Source organism: Mustela lutreola, chromosome 15 (genome assembly GCF_030435805.1).
Source record: "Mustela lutreola isolate mMusLut2 chromosome 15, mMusLut2.pri, whole genome shotgun sequence".
Taxonomy (NCBI): Eukaryota; Metazoa; Chordata; class Mammalia; order Carnivora; family Mustelidae; genus Mustela; species Mustela lutreola.
In genome coordinates, this window is record NC_081304.1 from 35135031 (window position 1) to 35158432 (window position 23402).

Sequence of the window (23402 nt, forward strand, 5' to 3'; positions counted from 1 at the left end):
TCTATGACTCAACCTAATAATGAAGATGACATCTCTACCTCCATAATGTAAAGAACATTCTAGTATAAGTCAATTTCTGACCAACCAAAATGCCTTAAGTTTGTATCATTCCCATTCAATTAATATAGGTGGGAAATATCATGACAGTTATGAACACAAAATTTGGGGTGCTTGGGTGGCTGAGTTCTTTAAGCATCTTACTCTTGATTTAGGCTCAGGTTGTGATCGCGGGGTCAGGAGATCGTAGCCCTGTGTGGGTCTGCTGCTAGGAGAGGAGCCTGCTTACTCTGTCCCTTCCCCACCCACCTGACACCCCATCATGCTCTCTCTCTAAAAAATCAAAGTTTTTCTAAAAGCACAAAATTTTGGTTTTGACTTCCTTCACTTTAAATTAGGTGATAAGTCTTTAGTGTTTCAGGCAGATTTCTCTTCCCTTCCCCTACCATTTACTCTTTTGCCACATATGTAGAACTCTGTTTATCAACCACCGGTGAGTGTATTTATTATGATTACAGGGCTGGAAGGGGAGTGGGGATTCCTTGCTAAACATCCTGCTCTCCTACTCTCTTCTCCCTGAGACAAAGTCTCTTTCCCATTTCCATTTACATCATGCTTTGTCTACTATTATTATCATTTCCGGAGTTTGTACAAGTCTGCTTCATTTGATCCACAGATCCAAAATACAACACCAAAAAAAAAAAAAAAAAAAATGCTTGCAACATCTGAGAAAATGCTTGCAACATCAAATTAGCATTAGAGTTTTACTCCGAATGGTTATATCTGAAAATACTTCCAGTAATATATTTATCAATTCTTCAAGTTGAGAAGTAAGAGGTGATTTTCAATATGGTTAAGTAAAACAAAAAACTCCTCAGCATCAGGTATGGTATACTTGTGTTTTAAGAGGTCACAACATCTTTTCAAATGGTTTCAGTAAGAGGAACTAGAGACAAAGCAAAAGGGTACTAAGAATGTCTTCTTAATGAAGCTCTAACTTACATAAAGGACTCAACAGATGGGCAGGTAAAGACATTTTCTCTAAACTGGCTCTAGCATTGCTTTTACCAATTATATTTCAGGCTTTTACTCCTCTGACGCAGATGTCCATCTTTTGCATATTTAATTGCTTCAGTCCTGTAATATATGGCATGTCCAGGACTCCCAATCAAATTATCTTTCTTTATCTAAGGAAACGGGGACTTTAAAATCAGACTAATCTGGGGCAATTGGGTGGCTCAGTCATTGGGTGTCTGCCTTTGGCTGGGGTCATGATCCCAGGATTCTGGGATCAAGCCCCAAGTCAGGCTCCCTGCTCAGTGGGAAGCCTGCTTCTCCCTCTCCCACTCTCCCTGCTTGTGTTCTCTCTCTTTCTCTCTCTCTTTCAAATAAATAAGTAAAATCTTTAAAATCAAAATAAAATAAAATCAGGCTACTTCTGTGTCTCTGGCATCAATATAAAGAATATAAAATTATTACAGAATTACCTAACTCTTAGGTGTTTTTTTAAAGATCTACTAAATTATATCAGTGGTATTTCACAAAGTAAGATAAAACAAATTAATTACATCGATGACTTACACAGCAGATATTACAACATGATCAGAATCACATTGTCGGAATAGGTATTCTTAAGTCCCTGAAGTCTATTATTTGAAAATCAGTACTTTTGAGATAAGAAACAAAGATACAGATGATGCTTAAACTGTTTTACAGGTTTTTTTCCCTTTTTTAAAAATTTAAATTCAAGTTAGTTTCTGTATAGGGTGGATGTTTACAGTTTTTACAGAAACCCATCCCTTCGTTGACCATAACAACACCTTTATAAGAGTAAATATTATTATTAATATTTTATATTCATCAAATAATTGAAAGGTGATTTGGAACTGGAACTCTGGCCTTTTTATCCTCGTCCCAGGCTAGTCCATCTGGAATGGTCTAAAATGCATTTATATGACATATTTTCATTAGAAACCATAGAATTATCAGTGACTCCTTTCTTTCAGATTATCTCTGATTCTTTTGTATTCCAACTCTGCAACATCTCACAGGTTTGTCCTGACTTTTCGTAATACAGACTGAATTGAAGCCCTCTCATCCAGGATCACTGAGCCTCCTCCACACCCCTCCCCTCCTCTGAACCTCGCATTACAACATTGCCAGAGTGCCTTTCTAAAATGCAGTTCTGACAGTGTCACTCCAGTGCCTGAAAACATTTGGTGGCTTGCTACTGCCTACAGTGGTGGTTCTAAACTGTGCACCTAGAGATCTCTGTAATTCTGAAAACTGGACAAAGGTGTTTAGAGCTGCTGAAATAAGCAACGTCAATCAGCTTAATTTGCCAGAACACAAAAATTAAGGTACAGAGCTGCATTTGGTTTTTGCCCTAATTTTTGTTCTGTGTATCTTTTTGCCTATATACTGTTTGCCTACTGGACACAATAAATAACAAAATTATCAAAATAACAAAACAAAGCAAATGAAGATTTATTCTGGGTCAACTCTACCTCATTCAAAATGAAAAAATAGCCGTGGTTATTTTCACCCCTGTTGAGAGGTAGGGGGGAATATGTTCTTATGATTTAAATTTGATATTGTATAAATGTCATTTTTTCCTAATTCAATGATTCAAATGATAAGAACTAAGTGTATGCTTCCATGACCTAATAACAACTATAGGTGCCTGTAAACTCTGCTTCTTGAACCCAAAACCACTTACATATACCTCTCTCTGAGGACTTTGGCAAATGAAATTCTGCACTCATAGTTCACTGATATACCTATCTCATTTTATTTTACTTTTTTATTAAACACCTGCTCCCGAATTAGTGAATTCACTGAGAACAGAAGCAACATGCTATTCATGTTTAACTCATAAGTGCCTGACACAGAGAAGTCACTCAGTAAATCCATGCTGGAAGAATCAGTGAATTCAATTTTAAAAGAGAGCAAGACTGCCAACTACGAGTTACAATTACCGACTTTTATAAATTTCAAATAAAGTTGGTAAATTTTGTTTCCAGTATAATATATAACACATTATAAACATAAAATAAAACAGTTTTGGAACTATTTCACTTCGTGCTGCTAAAACAGCCAGGCAAGATAGTAAGTTCAATACAACAAAACTCCATTAAAAGTATGTCAATGTTGATTTTTAGGAAGTTTCTTAAAAACATACAGGACTCACAGCCATCAAGTTAAATTAAGGATCCAGTCAATCCTACAAAATTAAATTAAAATCATAAAGAATTTTTAATTCTATGACCATAAACTGGATAATAAATATTAAATTGTCTTTCCATGCCTCCCCTACAAAATAAGCTGTTTCTACCTCAATGTACATGTTCTCAAGTAAAGAAAGAATATGGATCAATTTCTATAAATGTCAGGCTTAGATATAAAAGTAAACAAACAAATAAACACCCAATGAGGTTGCAATCATTACTTTACTGTTCCCAGTAAAATCTACAGAAAGAAAACCTGGCTGATACTTTTCACAGTGAAACATGCTTTTTTTTTTTTTTTCCATGTCAGAAACAGATACCAAGTTTTATGAAGTTTATTACATCCTAGTATCCTCCTTTAAAAAAAAAACTTTCAAGACTACCAGACATATCCCCATGAACTTATATAACTGCAGGTTTACATCTCATGGCCATGGAACATGAACAGCCAGAGGCATACTTAATGTGTACTAAGGCTTACCGTTTACATTTATATTAAATATCTTACTTGCCTCAATCTGATTTTTATGGCCTATGGTCTGTGGACCTGTGGTAATATGCATGAATGCATTAAAAGTCAGCATTTTAAGATAAATCTCAAAACACTGTACGGTAGGTAAAAAACAATGGAAACTACTTACGGCCAGCAAGCAAGAACTGATAATACTGGACTGCATCTGCAGCAAGGAGCAGAGGGTGGTTTGCATTAAATGGTGGTTGCAATTCATTCCATTGAGGAGTTCTAAGGAAACGGCAGAATATTAATATTTAAGGTTAATAGATGGGATGTAAATCACATCACTGTCACCACTTATAGACATTGATATAAACTCACACTATCTTTGTAATCATTAAAGTGAACTTGTTGGGAGTGCTGAAACCTAAAATACAAGGCCATCTGCTTAAAAAGAATAAAAAAGGTGGTGGTGACTCATACAATTACATAGAGCTGATATTGGTTTAATAGCAGAAGACCTTCCAATAGGATAGACAAGACATTCAAAGCACTGGACAGAGAGGAAGCATGTTATTCAAAGTCAAGATAAAGTAGCTCTAATTTTACCTAATTTCAGATAACTGCTGGAGCTCACTAGTCTCAGAATATGTGTATATTTTTTAAAATAAAATAAGTCAGGTAAAAGTGCTTTTAAAAACCCCACACAGTTAGGGGCGCCTGGGTGGCTCAGTGGGCTAAAGCCTCTGCCTTCGGCTCAGGTCATGATCTCAGGGTCCTGGGATCAAGCCCCACATTGGGCTCTCTGCTCAGTGGGGAGCCTGCTTCCATTTCTCTCTCTGCCTACTTGTGATCTGTCTGTCAAATAAATAAATAAAATCTTAAAAAAAAAAACCCACACAGTTAAATTAATGGCTGACTTATTACAGACCTAATTAGAATCTGAGCTCCAAAATAAGCCATTTATTTCAACAATGATGGTGCAGTAATTTTAATTAGATCTGCCTGTTCCTAAATAGCTTGATAAATAAGGTATTGATCAGATCAATCTAGTCCAGTAAAGTAGTAGTAAAGAATGCTGGAGCCTTCAAAAATCAATATAAGAATATTTTAAAACGTCAAAAGGAGAAGGATCATTTTCATATCCATTTTTGTCTGTTTCCTTCAATAGTTGTCAGGACAAATTTTTTTCTGTCTCTTCTATACCCTTATACACTGTGTCGAACAGGTTTAATTCTAGATTTTATTTCTCCCTCTTGACACTTGCTTATAAAGATTCTAATGATCATGTACTTTTGAGAAGGGCTCCAATTCTTAATAAACATTTCTACAGTGTTTAGCCATTATATCTTGGTGAAACCTTCCAATCTGCTTATATTCATTTCCAGTCCCCTTAATGGTTATTCCAATACACTTTCTATTTTCAGTGAACATGAGACTGGAAATAGAGGAAGCAGTAAAGCTCTATACATGGAATAGAAAAAAAAAAAAAAACAAGTTCTGGAAAATGTAATACAAAGATGCAAGGACAAGTTAACTCAAAGGGGCAAACAAAGACAACTGAAAACATGATCACACAAAAATCTGTACATGAATGTTCTCAGCAGCATAATTCATGACAGCTAAAAAGTGGAAGTGTCATCTACTGATGGATAAATGAGAAGAATAAACAAATGGACACAAAACGTGGCATATCCATGCAGTGGGCTATTATTTGGTCATAAAAAGGAATCAAGTTCTGATGCATGTTATAACATGGATGGACCTTGAAAACATTATGCTAACTGAAGAAAATCAGATGAAAAAGGTCATATGCTATATGATTCCATTTATATGTAATGTCCATAGTAGGCAGATCCAAAGAGACAGAAAGCAAATTGGTTGAAGGGTTTGGTGAAAATGGAGAGAGACTGCTAATGGGTATAGGGTTTCTTTCGGGGGTGATGAAAATTGACTGTGGTGATGGGTGTACAACGTACTGAAAATTCACTTTAGAAGGGTGAACTGTATTATATTAAATTATAAATCAAAAAAGGAATTACTGATACATGCAACAATAGGGATGGATCAAAATAATTTTGCCGGGTGGAAAGAAGCAAGACAAAATAAAAAGAGCACACACACTATGATTCCATTTATATAAAATTCTAGAAACTATAAACTAATCTCTGATGATAGAAAGCAGTGGTTGCCTGGGGCTCAGTGGGTAAGGTAGGGATGAAGAGGGGCAAGAGGGAGAGACTGCGAAGAGGCACAAGAAAACCTATGGGGGTTATAATGTTGATCACAGTGATGGTTTCACAGCTGTATACATATATCAAATTTGATCAGATTGTAGATTTTCAATATTTTATACCTCAATAAAGCTGCTAAAGACAATGGAAAGAGGTTTTACCTAACCAGGGTCCAGCTGGCTCGAGGTGAGGTCATCACTTCCAGTGGGGTGTCATCACTAATCTTGGGGGCAGTGCTGAGCGGCCGTGGCTCCATCATGTGCTCCACTAAGGTCCCATAGCAGCTAATGATGTAGAGAGACTCAACTACAACTTGTTTGGACTGATCTACAAACAGAAAAACAAATCCTCGTTTTGCAATAATGGCATAAAAGGAGCACAGTGCAATTTTTACAAGTTATTGACCTTTCCGTCCATTTTTTACGCTGTTGAGAGAAAATATGGCAGGTAATGTTTTATGTGGTGCCTGCTCCCTGCCTAAAGGTTGCTTCTTAGAAGTGAATGCTAATGAGTATGAGAATCAAAATATTTTTTTTTTAAAGATTTTATTTATTTGACAGAGAGAGAGAAATCACAAGTAGGCAGAGAGGCAGGCAGAGAGGCAGGCAGAGAGAGGGGAGAAAGCAGGCTCCCCGCGGAGCAGAGAGCCCGACGTGGGGCTCGATCCCAGGACCCCGGGATCATGACCCGAGCTGAAGGCAGAGGCTTTAACCCACTGAGCCACCCAGGCGCCCCGAGAATCAAAATATTTTTAAATCTTAAGCAATTTATTTCAAAAATGATTCTCAAAATTCTAATACAATGAAACATTTCACAGCCTTTTGCATTTTTCTGCCATGTAATTTGTTCCCCATTATAAAAAATGAACAATAGCAGGTGGGATAGGGACGGACTGACTGGAAAGGAACAACATATGGACAAAAAAGTAGTTATGCAGGATGTACCAATTCAACTGCATGAGAGGCTCTCTGCATGCTTAAATCAGCCTAACTTCTCCTCTGCTTTCTCTCAGAACACTTTATTATTTTTAAAGACTGATTTGTTTATTGGACAGGGAGGGCCAGAAGGAGAGGTAAGGAGAGAATCTCCAGCAGACTCCCCCCGCTGAGCAAGGATTCTTGACACAGGGCTCAATCTCATGACCCTGAGATTACAACCTGAGCCAAAATCAGGAGTCAGACACTTAACCAACTGAGCCACCCAGGCATCACAAACTTTATTTTTAAAATCTGGATTAAAACAAATAAATGAAAAACATGCACATCCTCCCTCCACCCAATCTTCTTTCTTCTTTCCTCTCCATGGGATCACTGGCCTCTACGGTAAAGGAAGACCACTCATACTTTAAGGTCAGGTGCTGAATATGGTTCTAATCAAATGACTTTATAAGGAGTACACATGTCCTCACTACAAAAACAGGTTTAGTCCTCTATCTTGGGTTTTACAGTAAACCCAGGAGCATATAAAATGACTCATGAATGCTGGGTGGGTCACCTTATCTCCATGCCAGAGGAATCAATTACAGCTGATTTGAGAAAATGGCTAACGACCAGTCAGGGGGACATAAAGGAGGAGTAAGTTAAAAGGGTAATTAGAACAGAAGGGAGAAGCATTTGAAATTGAGCTTCACAGAGGGTTTTAACTAGTAACAAAAAGTCATTTTGATAGCATCATTAAAACTAAGGAGGTAACAAAAAAATAGAGATGGGATAAGAAAATGGAAGGCTTACATACTTTACTGTATCCTCTCCCACTTAGGCAAGGAACCTGCTGTGCCTGAGATCCTATTTCCAAGGAAAGGGTCACAGAAAGGCGATAACAAGGGAGAGGGCTGATGTCTGACTGCCAGTACTGAGCGTAAAGCAGGGCCATTTTGCCAAGAACAATACAGCCTGTGGAGCTGGGCAGAGAAGAGCCTCGCTAACAACTCAGTTTGTGACCTACTTTAATAGTGCTGAAATAATAAGGGCACAATCTTAACATTCAAAATTAAATACCTGATCCACGAATGCAGGCACTCCTCTACACACAAGCAATAAGGAGTAACATACTAAAGCAGTAATTATACAAAAATTTTAGGTATTGTTCTTGGCAAATGAAGCAGGGATTAAAAAAACACAACTCTATAAACTCAGAGGAGCAATGGTTACCATAAAAGATGATTCTTAGGGGTGCCTGGGTGGCTCAGTTTGACTGTCCGACCCTTGATTTCAGCTTAGGTTGTGACCTCAGGGTCATGGGATTGATCCCCGTGTCAGGCTCCATGCTCAGTGTGGAGTCTGCTTGAGATTCTCTCTTTTCCTCTCACTCTGCCTCTCCCCTTGCTTTCACACGTGCTCTCTCTCAAATAAATAAATAAATCTTTTTAAAAAAATGACTCATTTATGAGAAGGAGCCTGTTTTTATCTTTTAACTTATAACAGGGCAAAGGTGTTGGTGGTGGTTTTTTGTTTGTTTCTTAATGTCAGGACAGCGCTTTAGAAAACCCGGATTCAACAAACCATAAGTGATTCTTAATCTCACAAAACAAACTGAGGGTTGCTGGGGGGAGGGGGCTTGGGAGAAAGGGGTGGGATTATGGACATTGGGGAGGGTATGTGCTTTGGTGAGTGCTGTGAAGTGTGTAAACCTGGTGATTCACAGACCTGTACCCCTGGGGATAAAAATATATGTTTATAAAAAATAAAAAATTAAAAAAAAAAAAAAGAAAGAAAACCCAGATTCAAACTCGGATGCCATCACTCCCTAACTAGTGCTTTCAGCTAAGATATTCAAACTTTTTGGATTCGAGCTCCTTGTCTCTGAAACAGGGAGAACACCTCAGAGGCAATGGCATGGAATTTGCTTGTCACAAATGTAAGTATAAAATAATGGAAAAATGCAGATTGGAATGGAATTAACGATGTTGAGGTCACTGGTAGACTGTCATTAACAAAGCAAAATACATTGGATGGGCAATTAATTTCGCATTTATAGTGAGAGGATAGCCTTTGTCCTTAATGAGGCTTGACTAGTTGAGGAGAAACGTGCTAACTGAATGGAAAAATGGATTCAGAGAATACTGGGTTCAAGATTATTCAAGAAGAACTACTATGACTTTCCCTCAAGAAACAAAAATTATAAGTGGCAAGTTTAATCTACATTAAGCTCCATACCTTTTTCTCTTTTCAGACCTGCATTATTTGCAAACCACGATCTGGATGTCCCGAACATTGCAGCCACACAAAATTCTCCGCCCATCGATTTGCTGGGTGAAATTTGTGGAGGTGGTTTAACTTTGCTTAAAAAATAAAATGATAGTAAAAAACAATTAACCATGATGGAATCACAGACCTCAAGACAGTAACATTATTTTCTTTAAAATTTCACCTCTGAGAATTCAAACCCTCCAATGTGGACATGCATTTTGCCTTAAGTGATAACTGGTGCTGTGAAACTATATTCTTCAGTAGAAGTACAATTAGTACAGAATTCTGGAGTATTATCACAATAGTAACATATAAAAACAATAAAAATTAACCCCTTTTTGAGGTATGTGTTGGTGAAATCCAAGTCCCTTCTTTTCAGATGGATAACATTTCCTTGAAGATTTTAAAGTGGAACAATAGAACCAGTGTAAGTATTTCACAGTAATAAAATCATTTATCATTTCATTTTGATATATAAGATGTGGGACTGACAGGACAACTGAATGGAGACAGCATGTATGAAAATAATGAGATGATACAGAATGAAACCCCGCAAATGGTTCAGCCACAATGCTACATACAGTTAGACAATGTAGGGGGAGAAGCTCAAATGTTCTAATGCAATCATATCCACTAATTAAACTATTTGTTTTTTTTTTTCAAGGCTTTGTGAAAACAATGTGTGTTTCTGCTCTGTTCTTCACATGTTTGAGGACACCTTAAATCACTAATGTAACTACCATAAAAAAGTACTTGCTTTCCTCTTTGTTTTCTCCAAATTAGCTTGTATACCATCACTTCTAATATCAACCTTTCATCTTCTGTGAAATTCTAGTATTTCTCTTCTGATTTGGCAAAGGCCACCTCAAAGCTCACTGGCAATTCTGCTGGCCACCTCAGATAAATGGTGGTCAGACTTTCTCTAATTCACACACCAGAAAATAGCCTCACTGCATCCTGGTCAAGATCACAGCCCAGTCTGGACACCAGAGCTCTGATGTTCCTACACTGCTACTCAGTCTCCAGTGTCAAATAACATCATTTCTACCTTCTTTTGTTCACTGTCCTTTATCTCTTTATCTTTTAGTAAAGTATGATTAGGTGGAGAAAGATTGGGTTTGGGAGCCGAGAAGAAACCTGGATGCTGCCACTTCTTAGCTATGTGACTTTGGTTGAGTTATTTAACTTCTTGGGGCTCAGATGGCTAATATGTAAAATAAAAATAGTAACGCCTATTTCATAGGGTTATTTTAAGCATTATTTGTTATTTATTTCTGTTATATTTCTTATTACTTGTTCTTTGTTCTCTAAGTGGGCTCTGTGGCTAGAAGTACCATCTGAGTACTTCTTAGATATACAAATATTCATCAAGCCACACTCCAAACTCTGGGGGTAGGGCCTAATCATCTGTGCTTTTAGTTTCAGTAATTTTTTTTTTTTTTAACAAGACCTTCAAGAAATTCTGGTTTAAGAACCACTGTATTAGGGCAAGTGCATAAGACAATCACGGCAGTGCCTTCCCATATGATGGTACTCAACAGGGTTAACTGTCTTCTACACGGCACACCACCTTCACCTAATTTTCCAAAACACCAAACTGTGCTTTGGTAATCTCAGTTTCCAGGTCCCTGTGACACCTGAAAGTTTTCCATGTATTTTATTTCCCCACCCTTCTGCTCTGACATCTTCCTCCTACAGAAAGCAAAAAGTTTGGGTCAGAGTCCACTCTGATTGGTCTTTTTGGCTCTCTCTTTGTGCCAAATCTATGGTAATGCCCTTGCCATATATGAAAAGGCCTCTTCTTTTCATCATTAACATTTCTAAATCACTTCACATAAAAACCACACCCCAGCCTAACCTACCAACACCAGTCACAGTCAGACTTCCAGTGACAACAAATTAAGAGACATGGTTTTTTAAAAAAAAAGTGTTTTGATGAAATGAATCTGGTTCTAGAAAGTTTCACATCTTCCTGGTTTCATCTACCACAACTACAATAACCTACCAGTAGAAAAGAAGACTCCCACACCTTGACCCCACCTACCCCAGAACAAACACACACCTTTCCTAGGTATCAGGGTAACCGCCATCAGATTACACTTTCCAGTCATGATGCTCATTGCTGTAATACCTTAGAATGTAAATTCTCCTTCAAAGCCTTTATTTCCACCATCACTGAACTGCTATCACTGAGCCAATAAGTTCCTATAACTAGCATTTTTTAGTTCCTTCGGCCATTTTTAACCCTTAAGAGTTTGGGGAGGTTGGAGAGAAAGGAGAAAAAAAGCCATTCCAGAATTTACTGAAAGGTGTTTCCAATTACGTAACTATGTGTTTTTACTAGAATCACCATCAGGGAACAATAATACTACAATGTACAAATAAGCTTCATAGGGACAAATTCAAAGCTCTTTGGAAATTACTGAATGCTATTTTTGTTTTTGTTTTTTTAAGACATGTGGTAAGCAATGAGAGAGAAAACACTTCTTCAGAGAGACTATGGCACATATAAAGTATGCCTCCTAAACAGAACTGAAAAACGGTTGCTATTAGGCAAGATAGTTCCTTGATAACACAGTAATAAAGAGTAGAAATACGATAACAATTTATTCTTTGGCCATGCAAAAATATATTCTGTATGTGTTTATTAGCTTCCAGTCTAATCAATTGATGTCAAAAGCTAAAACCTCTTATACTTCTATAACACAACACACAACTCAGCTTCTGAACACACAACTAAAAAGCATCAACATGGTATTATTTTATACAAACTCGCTATCTCCTGCAGGGAATAAGTATCTTATGATAAAGGTATGCTTAAAATTATGTAAAGAATGATCATTTTCTTTTTTTATTTTTTAAGATTTTATTTATTTATTTGCCAGAGAGAGAAAGAGCGAGCGAGCGAGCACAGGCAGGCAGAGTGGCAGCAGAGGCAGAGGGAGAAACAGGCTCCCCGCCAAGCAAGGAGCCCGATGTGGGACTCGATCCCAGGACGCTGGGATCATGACCTGAGCCAAAGGCAGCCGCTTAACCAACCAAGCCACCCAGGCGTCCTGATCATTTTCATTTTTATACACTATTTCTTCTTTTTCCTCTGATGGGGCCTTAATAAATCACATTAGCCAAAGTCTGTGTTTAGTGAGTGATTAAAACAGTTTCCATCCCTGGAATACCAGGGTGGCTCAGTCAGTTAAGCATCCTACTCTTGATTTTGGCTCACATCATGATCTCAGGGTTATGAGATCAAGCCCCACATCAGCTCTGCACTGGGTGTGGAGCCTGCCTGGGATTCTCTCTCTCTCTCCCTCTCTGCCCCTTCCCAAAGAGTTTTCATCCCTGAGAATAGCTTGCTATTCTCCTCCGTGGTATAGTGCTGTCAAGTGGGGAGAAAGCATATCTGGTGAACATATTCATAGCAAGTCATTTCTACCATCAAACTACATTTGGGACGACTGTGGTATTTAACAAAACAGAATATAAAGATATGTGTCTAGAAGACTTTCAGAAAAATTAAAAGGAGAAATAATATAAAGAAAAGATTATCACTAATTAAGTATTTCTATACAAGGGAAGAAAAATTTCACTTTGATTCATTTTGCCCTTTATCCTAAGTTTTAAAAGGACTAACAAGGAATTTGGAATGGAGGCAGAACTGAACTTTTCCAAAATAACCCAGAATATTTCTAATGCAAAATAACCTTTTGTTGGCAGAAAAATAAAACACTGAAAAATGATACATATGTGAAAGGAACAAAAGATAAAAGTACTAGCCTTGTAAATCATGTTCACTTCTATACTGGTGACCCAATCCTTTTAGAAAAGCATTCCAATACTACCTTTTCTCCTGTCTTCCTCTCAACATCTCCCTTTATCCTCCAAAAGGGGCTTAATAAATCCCATTACAAAACATTTGCAAGTTTTAAAAGAAGACCTGTGAGTGTTTGGAGGCCTTCCCACATTTATTTATTAATTTATTAAATAGTCCGATATAAAAAATAAAATTCCAATGTATATGGCACCCAGAAATTTAATTGTGTTGATCATGGTTTTAAAGAAAAACAAAACATACTGATGGAGCTCATGGACTCCTCTGAGAACTCCTGCTCCTTACTCCCCTGAGTCCATCATAAATAGCCTCATGTTCAAGAATGAAAAGTAAAATTTGGCTTAATTTGTGAGCAGTGTATAAAAGAAAAATGGAATGAATTCAACTTTCATTATTATTTTTAACTTCCATTTATTATTTTTGCCCTACTGGGCAAAATAATGATTATAAAAATATCATATTTACTAAACTCAATACAAGAGAACAACATAATAAAAAGTAAAACAAAGAAAAACAAAACAAGGTACTAAATGAAAACTCAGGAGTTTCACTCTTTTTCACTTCTATTGGGAGACTTAACCACCTAACTATAGCATGAGAATCATTTTCACAGCTATCATAAGTTCTGGGGCTATTAACATTATGACCTCTTTCAAAATACTTACAAAGACTATTGAAGTTACCCCATTGGCTTTTACTATATTATATAATCCAGTCAGATTAACATATCAAATTTCTCTAGCCTCTTTTTCTCTCTACATCCTACTACAAAGAGAAAAAAGCAAAACTCTAATAATATCTGCTTTAAAATTACAGAAAAATTATGTCCTTCTGGGTAAATCTACTACATCCCATAGAATAGGACGTAAGAGGAGCATCTGCACATGGCATGAAAAGCAGCAATGACGTCCACTGCCTTGTTTAAAGGACACAAACATGGAAAGAGTTAAATTGGGATAGAAGCACTGTTTCTTTCCTTTTCCACTGTAAATGTTAATACAATATTGCTGTAAGAATTACAAGTGGTATGTTATAATATCTTTGCATGTAAGAAAAAAAAATCTTATCTTTATATTCCTCGCTGTGATTGAGCTTTTAAAAGGAATTTAGAAGGTTTTTTTTTCACTCTAAACTTTGTTTTTCTAAGAGAAGAACTAAGAGGGAAACTGAAACTATTTTATTTTAAATAAAGATATTAATAATATACCTAAAATTATCCTATCACAAATTATTCTTAAAGATCTAACAGATTAATGTAAACTTAAGATTCTCCTCTTTATATAAAACTTTTCTTTCAAAAATGAATTTATAGTATTTTAAATATCCTCAAAAGAACAAGATTAGTTTAAATGAACTATTTACATATATATAAACCGAATAGTCTCAGCACTAATTAAAACTTTAAATATAATTTGATATGTAAGTTTTAATTCTTCTTTAAATTAACCTGATATAACACAAACCCAGGTTATGAGTATGGGATATATTCAAATGGGTTTTCATCTACACTATTATGTATATATTTTTCTTTTGATAAGCAACTAAAAAATAACAGCAGTTTAAACATAATACTACGTGTACACTGGGAGCTCAATAAATACTTATTACTTAATTGTAATACTGGGAGCAAAATTCATTTTAAAAAGTTCACAATGGCTATTTCTCTTAAAGTTTCTATATTAAAAATATGTTACATGTGTGATTCTTTTATAATATTTTACAACACTATATTATAATATAAATTATATTATTATTATATAAAATATTATACAATATTTTACAGTCATTCGGACTCAAATATCCTGGAGGATGCATAATCCCGAGAGTTCAAAAAATGGCTAAAATGTCGAAGACAGTCCGTACAACTTTCCAACAAGCTTATTTTGTTATCAAAAGGGCAGACATTATTTTAAACTGACTCACTGCAACTGCATGAATTTAAACAAACCAGTTTATCAAAGAATAGAGAATTAGTAGAAATTGTGATCTACCAAGAGCAAAATCTTAGCTAAATACAAAGGTTGCTGCTTGAAAGTATTTTAAAAAATTGCATGAAATGTCCATTCCATTTTTTCTTCTAAAATACAAATATCACACTGCAACTGGAAATACTATAAACATATTTATTTGGCATAATGTTTTATTTCATAATGGTAAATAAAAACATCCTCAGGTTGAATGCTAAATATCAAGGAAAAAATAGCAAAGACTATTAAAACAAAGAAACCCTTATAAACAAGCTAGGAGAAGTTGTCAAATTTATATTCATTTTGCTGCCTTAATTTGAAGTTTCATTAAGATCTTAATGGGAAAAACATGCACCACTAGTAAAGGAACGTATTTTAAAGGAGGATCTTTTAGGCTAGTATAAGTGACTAAAAACGAGTTTCTTGTGAGCTAACGATGGCATCAAACAGACCACAGAGCAGTCTTCTAAGGGACAGGCAATGATTTAAAAGTCTACTATATTTCATATATCCCTTTCTTTAATCTGGCTCTTTTAATCTTGTTTCAACCTCAAATCATTTCTGGTTGACAAGTGCTTTTGCTTAAATTTGAGGAGCACATAAGCTGTTGAAGGAATGGAGTTTTCTGATTTCACATACAACATTAGTTACTCCGTCTTTACTTCTATGCTAAAACTTCAATCTCTATTAACATACTAACCCTTTTTTTCTTTGTACTTAGAGAATGAGAAATTTATCCTAAGATGGAATCTAATTTTAAGTTTGGTCTACAAAGAAATGTTGTCCTATGTTGAATCTGGCATTTAAAAACTGCTCATCCAAGCTTCTAAATAAGATCCATGTATCTTGTTTGTTTGGGGAAGAAATCTGGTTAAAAAAAAGAATAAAGATTGACTTGTATGGGATTTTTTACTCATTTATATGCTGAATTTCTTTAGAATAGTTTCACAATCTGTGTCCTAATTTTGAGGCTGCATTTCAAGGAGGTTTTTATGATTTGTCGCCCTATTCTTATATGATAATGAAATCTTCAGATGTTCCTGTGGCAGATGACCACTGAAAATAGTTTGCATCAAATTATAGTATACCTTCAAGAACTATTTCAGATTCTTTTTGTCCAGGAGAAAAACAGCTGAGGGGCTTTTCCCTGGGATAATGGGACAGTATGAACAATTCCCAGTAGCAGTTATGAGAACTACACACACACGTGCAGAACTACACACACACGTGTATCCTGTCTACATTTATAAAATTGATATACTTTATATTGCCCCAAATTTCCTTTTGGCTCATTTAACTCTTAAAAGTGAAAAAACAAAAACAAAAACATATGATCAAATTTTTAAAAGCTTCTTCTCAAAAATGGTATTTTTCCCTAAAACAAGAAATAGCAGCAGAAGCATCTAACATTTACTGAGCTCTTACTATGTGCCAAGCACTGTTCTAAGCACTTTATATTGTCAGTTCATTTCATCTTCATAATGAACACATACCGTAGATGCTACTGGTAACTCCTTAACAGATAAGGAAACCAAGAAACAGGGTTTAGAAAATTACACAAGATCATATAGGGAGGTAGTGTGTGAAATGGGGTTTAAGACCTCGATGATCTGATACTAGAGCCCTGACTCTTAGCCATATGTTAAATATACGAGCTCCTAAATATTCTACTTTGCATCTTTACATAAAAGTATTAAATATGCTGTTTCTTTTCCATGACCATCATATCTAAGACTGATAAAATTGTATTTTAGGCAATGTAACTTAAGAACTTATTAAATAAATAAGTTACAGTGAGGAGGTGCCAATAACTCAAAATAATAAATTATTTAGGAGCTTTTATTTGAATCACAAATTTCCTTATTATGTGGATCCTTAAATAGCTAAACTTCTAAATAAATAAAGAACAGAAAAGAATGTCAGAACTAACTCTATTCCTTTGGTACCAAATAAAATGCAATAATATTTATAGGGTATTTTTAGTAGACCTTAAATATATTTATATTTCAAAATAAATCACATCTTTGAATGTTCAGCACAATGTGTAGGGAGCTTCTCTATCATTCTCGAAGCTCTAAACTTGGGTGTTAGCCTTGTCTTCTAACATATGCTAGCATTATGAGAGGATCCTTCTAATTTCTTATTTTTAAATATTAATCTGTGATTTTTTTTAATAGACACTTCAAGAAATGAAGTGAAACCAAAATGCCTGCTCTTGTAAAGCTTAAATATCAACATTCATGTTCCATTCTACAAATTATTCAGTAATTTGGTGCATCTATCTGTGATCAGGCCATGCAACTGAAAACAAAAGTACAAAACAGAGTTACTTTCTGAGAGTACAGCAAATGAATTAGGCATGCGGGACTGAACTGGGACTCACCATGGAGCTTTTATGGAAAAACACCCCGCTCCAAACAGATAAGGCCTTCATGGAAAAGGGGGGAAAATGCACAAAAAATTAGAGGAAAACTCATTTCACATTAACAAATACATGTATATCATACGGTTATAGAGTATGGATAAATAACTGAAAAAATTAGTAATCATTTGCTATTCTGCTGCAGATACTAATGAGTCTGATATAACCAATAAACAGATAGACGTGAAATAACAAGTCCCTTAATTTTCATAGGATTAGCAATTTCAAAATGGTCTCTTTCTCCCCCTTTTCTGGAGTACCCCTGTAGGGTTTCTAAAGTAAAATAAAATAAACTTCATTTTAGAGGCACTTAAAACAAAGTACAGGTTAAATGGAATAATTAGATGGAGAAAGGAGTGGGATCAGTAGCAACAGATGTGTGGTTGTAGAACACAAAATGTTTAAAATCAGCTAGAGAGAATGCAATAAAAAATTTGATAAGCATTTTTCACTCTTCTTGGTTGCAGCCTCAGGGCCACAGAAAGCATGTCTTTTCCAAGCTACTCATTTAAAGTACATTGAACTGGGTATTGCTGGCCAAAGGAACAAACACTAAATAAAAGTAGTATGATTTATTTCCATGTAGGGTCGCATTCCAGAAAATCAGCATTTCTCTTAATAGTGATAGAGGCTGGCTTCTTCCACCTGGCCTGCTTTGGGCTAGGTTGGAATACCAGAAATGACAGCCACAATTGCTTATTTTAAATATAACTGGGGATGCAAAGTCAGACTTCATGGATACATGTATTTCTTACTAATATTCTATTCACAGCCATTTCTAGCATGCTATGCGTATTTGCACACAAAGAAGATGGGCCGATTTAATTATATACAAAATCAATTGTTCCTATAGCATCTGACATGTGGAAGTGAGACACGGATTGAGAAGGACAGCACACTGGCAAAACCTGGGTATTTTCTTTTTCAACTTTGGGGCTAAAAACACCTCAAAAATAAAAATTCCTGCTAATTGATTAGCATTCATCTGCCAGTGGATTGAGTTTCACAAACAGAAACTTAGGGTAAAAGGTTTTCACAACACTGAGCACAATTCTGAGGACTGAAGCACAAAAGAAACAAAGGAGGGAACAGAGAGGGAAGAAATACTAATTAGAGAAAAGTGAGCTGGAAGTATTGAGAGATTGAAGAAAAAAGCAAAGAAACCTCAAAAATGGTGTCAATGCAAAGCAAGAAAATCTCTTATAGTTAATGTGACCACAACCAAAGATAGGATGTTGTTATTCACGCTAAAACAGAGGATGTTCAAATTTTCTTAATCATGACCTGTAGAAATACATTTTAAGGTGCAAGCTGGTGTATACATGAATACACATAAATTGAAATAATAATTTAATGAAGGTGGTTTTTTTCTGTCATCAAACTTACTCTTTTCTATTTCAATGTATTATAAACATTAATGCTGGGATTTTGTTACAATGAAGATCATACATATTCTGGCGGGGTAGTCTGAATGGGGCCTGAGATTCCATATTTCTAACAAGCTCCTAGCTCATGTCAAAGCTGCTTGTTTGTAGAAACAACAGCAAAACTGCATTTTATTTTATTCTATTTCATTAATGACAAAAAAATCAGTCAAAATCACCTTATCTGACTTCATGATTCACAAATTATATTGGAAACAAAGTGTTACTGGAGCTCACAATGCACTCTGATGAACCCAATTTTAAATACCTGAGACCACGCGAAGACTCCAATCTCAATAACATGGTAATGCCGTGCAGAAAGGATCAGAAAATGGAAGCTCCCATACGTTTCAATATGCCCACAAATGCTTCCAAAATGAAGAGGTTACTATTACCATACAGTACCCAACTTCCTTTAAGTTTCTTCATTAGGCAGGGCACACGATACAGTCCAATAGTTCAAATGATTCTGACAGAGCAGCTGACCATCTGGAACATCTAGACATGAGTGGCTCTTCAGTGTATGTTATGTCAACACTGAGAAGTCTGCCATCTCATTCTGAATACCAGACTACAGCTAATTTGTTGTAAAACATTTGAAAGTTTTATCTTCATCCTTTATGCCTTAAAAGGCTTCTCTACTGACCCCCAAAAACCAACTAAACAAAAATGAAACAAAACCTTCAAGTTTCTACATTTCAAAAGTCTAGCTGATATTCCCTACCTATAGCGCCAGTAAATACCCTTTTTCTAGGTTAAGGTTTCCTTATGTATCAAAAGGAAATATGTATTTGCCAAACAAATTAAACACAAGCTTTTAAAAAAAACCTCCTAGATTATCCTTTCAAGGCAATGGCAGCGTATGTTAAACCAACGAAAGATTTCAACAGCCCTTTCCTTCCCCACAATCCTAACTCTCCAGACACTGTAGTAAACAGGCCTGTACCAAGTAGCAGCCTCGTCAGATTTAAAGACAATAATATAGGTCTCACTGTTCACAACATAACCCAATTGTGGGAGTTAAAAGTAACCCTTCTTCAATCAAATAAGGATCAACTGGCTAACACAGTTCAGGGAGAAAACAGAGAGCTGGAAGAAACTGAATGAGGACCCTCTCTAGTATATGCTTGGCATGTTCCCAATTTTCACTTACCCACTTCTTAGCCACCCCTGTAAACTGGACCTCTGCCACATACATGTAAAAGAAGAGCCACAAACTCCAAAGAATCAAGAGTGGCTGACATAATTACGGACTTCGTATGGGTAGTGTCAGCTGTTCCTTTGAAATGTGCCTGCTTCATCTTTCCTCAGTAGCAAAAGAATGAAAATATAAAGTCACAAAGGACAGGTCCATGATCCAGCTGTCTTCACCTATGACTTCCCCTCCCCCTTTAAAATCCCACAGTTGTAGTTTTACATGAGGACACTTAGGAGGAGGAAGACAGTATATGAGTGGGAGTGTACGCTGAATTAAAATGGTCTGTATTAACATATGCAACTCCAATTATGATGTTCAGATATCAAGAATTTCTGTGTTTTTCTAAATACTATTAAGTTTCAGCCAGTTTAACAAGCCTGCCATAAAAAACCTATTCACTCTGCCACAGTTATATCCTTTTTGAGCTGAATTCTGATTGAAAAACAACAGGACTGGCCAAGAGATTAAAAATCCAGAAATATTTTTTATAGACTTATTTATAGTACAACGTGAAACTACTTGACCATTAGTTCTCAACAGGTTTCTTCTGGAGATTCTCAGAAGACAAGAAGGAATTATGCTTCATATCATAACAGTAATGCCATGTAAGTTTTTAAATGCTGATTCATTTTGTTGAATGCGACATAATACCACAAAAGCTTTGTTTTTACTAGCTGAAAGGAAGGCAAACATGAAGATTTTTTAAAATGCAAGGGAAAAGTAAAACTAGATTTGATTTTGAATGTGCTAAAGTCTCCTATAACTCGAACCTCATGGTAAAAGGTATAAATGATAAGGTTCAATCATCTTTAGAGTTAAAAAAAACTAGTTGGAGTCAAAGAGGAAAATTCTATGAACTTACTCTGAAAGTCCTATTTTTTAACTGATCATTTCATTATCATTTAACAGACATCAGAATAGCCTATACTTACTATGAGCAACTATATATCAACAAACTGGACAATCTAGCTGAAAAGGAAAAAATTCTTAGAAACACAACTTACCAAGGCTGAATAACAAAGAAACAGAAAATCTAAATAGACCAATTATTAGTAAGGAGATTGAATCAGTAATCAAAAATCTCCCACTGAAGAAAAACAAAGGACCAGATAGCTTCACTGTCTTCACTGTAAAAATTTAACCAAACTTTTGAAGAATTAACACCAATCCTTAAACTCTTCCAAAAATTCTTGGGGTGCCTGGGTGGCTCAGTCATTAAGCATCTGCCTTCAGCTCAGTTTATGATCCCGGGATCCTGGGATCCAGCCCTGCATTGGGTTCCCTACTCAGCAAGAAACCTGCTTCTTCCTCTCCCTCTCCCCCTGCTTGTGTTCCCTCTCTCGTTGTGCCTCTCTCTGGCAAATAAATGAAAAAAAATCTTAAAAAACAAACAAACAAACAAAGTCTTCCAAAAATATCTGAGGATAGAACACTCTCAAACTCATTTTGTGAGGCTAGCATAGTCCTGATACCAAAACCAGAAAATAACAGCACTAGAAAAGAAAACTACAGACCAATATCCCTAATGAGTATAAGATGGAAAAATTCTCAGGAAAGCACTAGCAAACCAAAGTCAGTAGCGCATTAGAAAGGATCACTCACAATGATTAATTGAGATTCATCCTGGGGATGCAAGGATGGCTCAACATAACACAAAGCAATCAGTTTGATACATTACATTAGTAAAATGAAAAAAAATCATCTGATAATCTGACACAGGAGAAGGATTTGATAAAATTCAACATCTATTCATGATTAAAAACTCCTAAGAAATTAGGCATATAAGGAATGTATCTCAACACACTAAAGACAAGCACATCATACTCAATGGTGAAAGGCTGAAAGTTTTTCCTCTAAGATCAGGAATAGGGGGCGCCTGGGTGGCTAAGTGGGTTAAGCCGCTGCCTTCGGCTCAGGTCATGATCTCGGGGTCCTGGGATCGAGTCCTGCATCGGGCTCTGTGCTCAGCAGGGAGCCTGCTTCTCTCTCTCTCTCTCTCTCTCTCTGCCTGCCTCTCCATCTACTTGTGATCTCTCTCTGTCAAATAAATAAATAAAATCTTTTAAAAAAAAATCAGGAATAGGACAATGGCACCTACTCTTACCACTCTTTTTCAATATAGTACTGGAAGTCCTAGCTAGAGTGATCAGGGAAGAAAAAGAAATAAAAAGTATCAGAACTGGAAAGAAAAGAAGTAAACCATCTGTTTGTAAATAACATAACTTTATTTATAGAAAATCCTAAAGACTCAACCAAATAACTGTTAGATCTAAACAATGAATTCAGTAAAGTTGCAGGTTATAAAATTAGCATACAAAAATCAGTAGTGTTTCTACACATTAAGAACAAATTTTCTGAAAAAGCAACAAGTGAACCAATCCCATTTACGATAGCATCAAAAATAACAAAACACTTAGGAATAAATATAACTAACAAGATGGAAGATCTCTACTCTGAAAACTACAAGACACTGATCAATGAACTCAAAGAAGTATACAAATAAATGGAAAGGGATCCTGTGGTCATGGATTACAAGAATTAATGTTAAAATGTCAATACTGGGGCACCTGGGTGGCTCAGTGGGTTAAAGCCTCTGCCTTCGGCTCAGGTCATAATCTTGGGTCCTGGGATCAAGCCCTGCATTGGCCTCTCTGCTGAACGGGGAGCTTGTTTCCCCACCTCTCTCTGCCTGCCTCTCTGCCTACTTGTGATCTCTCTCTGTCAAACAAATAAATAAAAATTTTTTTAAAAGACTTGCTTTAAAAGAATAAAATAAAATGTCAATACTACCCAAAAGCTATCTATAGATTTGATGCAATCCCTATCAAGATTCCAATAGCATTTTTTACAGAAGTAGAAAAAAAATTTCCTAAAATTTATATGGAATCACAAAAGACCCTAAATAGCCAAAGAAATCCTAAGAAAGAAGAACACAAGCAAGAGGCATTATATTTCCTGATTTCAAATTATACTATAAAGCTATAGTCTTCAAAACAGTATGGAATTGGCATATAAACAAATAGACCAATGGAAAAGAATCGTGAGTGTACATGGTCCTCTAATATTTGACAAGGGAACCAAGAATACTCAATGGAAAAAAATCTCTTCAATAAATGTTACTAGGATAACTGGATATTCATATGTAACAAATGAAACTGGCCCTATATCTTATATTACTCATCAAACTAACTCAAGATGGATCAAAGACTTAAATGTAAGGCCTGAAGCCATGAAACTCTAGAAAGAAACACAGGAACAAAAGCTCCTTGACATGGGTCTTAGTAATAATTTTTAAAATATGACACCTAAAATACAAGCAACAAAATTAAAAATAAATTTAAAAGCTTCTGCACAGCAAAAGAAACCATCAACAAAGTGAAAAAACAATCTACAGAATGGGAAAAAATATTCACAAACCATCTATCTGTTAATGGGTTAATATCCAAGATATATAAGGAACCA

General features: G+C 35.9%; 1 protein-coding gene across 9 annotated transcripts in view; it reads right to left on the bottom strand.

Moving 5' to 3' along the window:
• BCAS3 (BCAS3 microtubule associated cell migration factor) overlaps positions 1 to 23402 on the bottom strand; it is a 591123-nt gene that overhangs the window by 291771 nt on the left and 275950 nt on the right. For 6 of the 9 annotated variants that reach the window (XM_059149979.1, XM_059149980.1, XM_059149974.1 and 3 more), the window contains exons 17-20: positions 17280 to 17324; positions 9068 to 9192; positions 6074 to 6239; positions 3866 to 3966 (exon numbers count right to left, since the gene is read on the bottom strand). In XM_059149979.1, the coding sequence (XP_059005962.1) occupies positions 3866 to 3966; positions 6074 to 6239; positions 9068 to 9192; positions 17280 to 17324 (437 nt within the window). The remainder of the gene's footprint in view (positions 1 to 3865; positions 3967 to 6073; positions 6240 to 9067; positions 9193 to 17279; positions 17325 to 23402) is intronic. The other 3 variants (XM_059149981.1, XM_059149982.1, XM_059149978.1) reach the window with 1 other exon arrangement.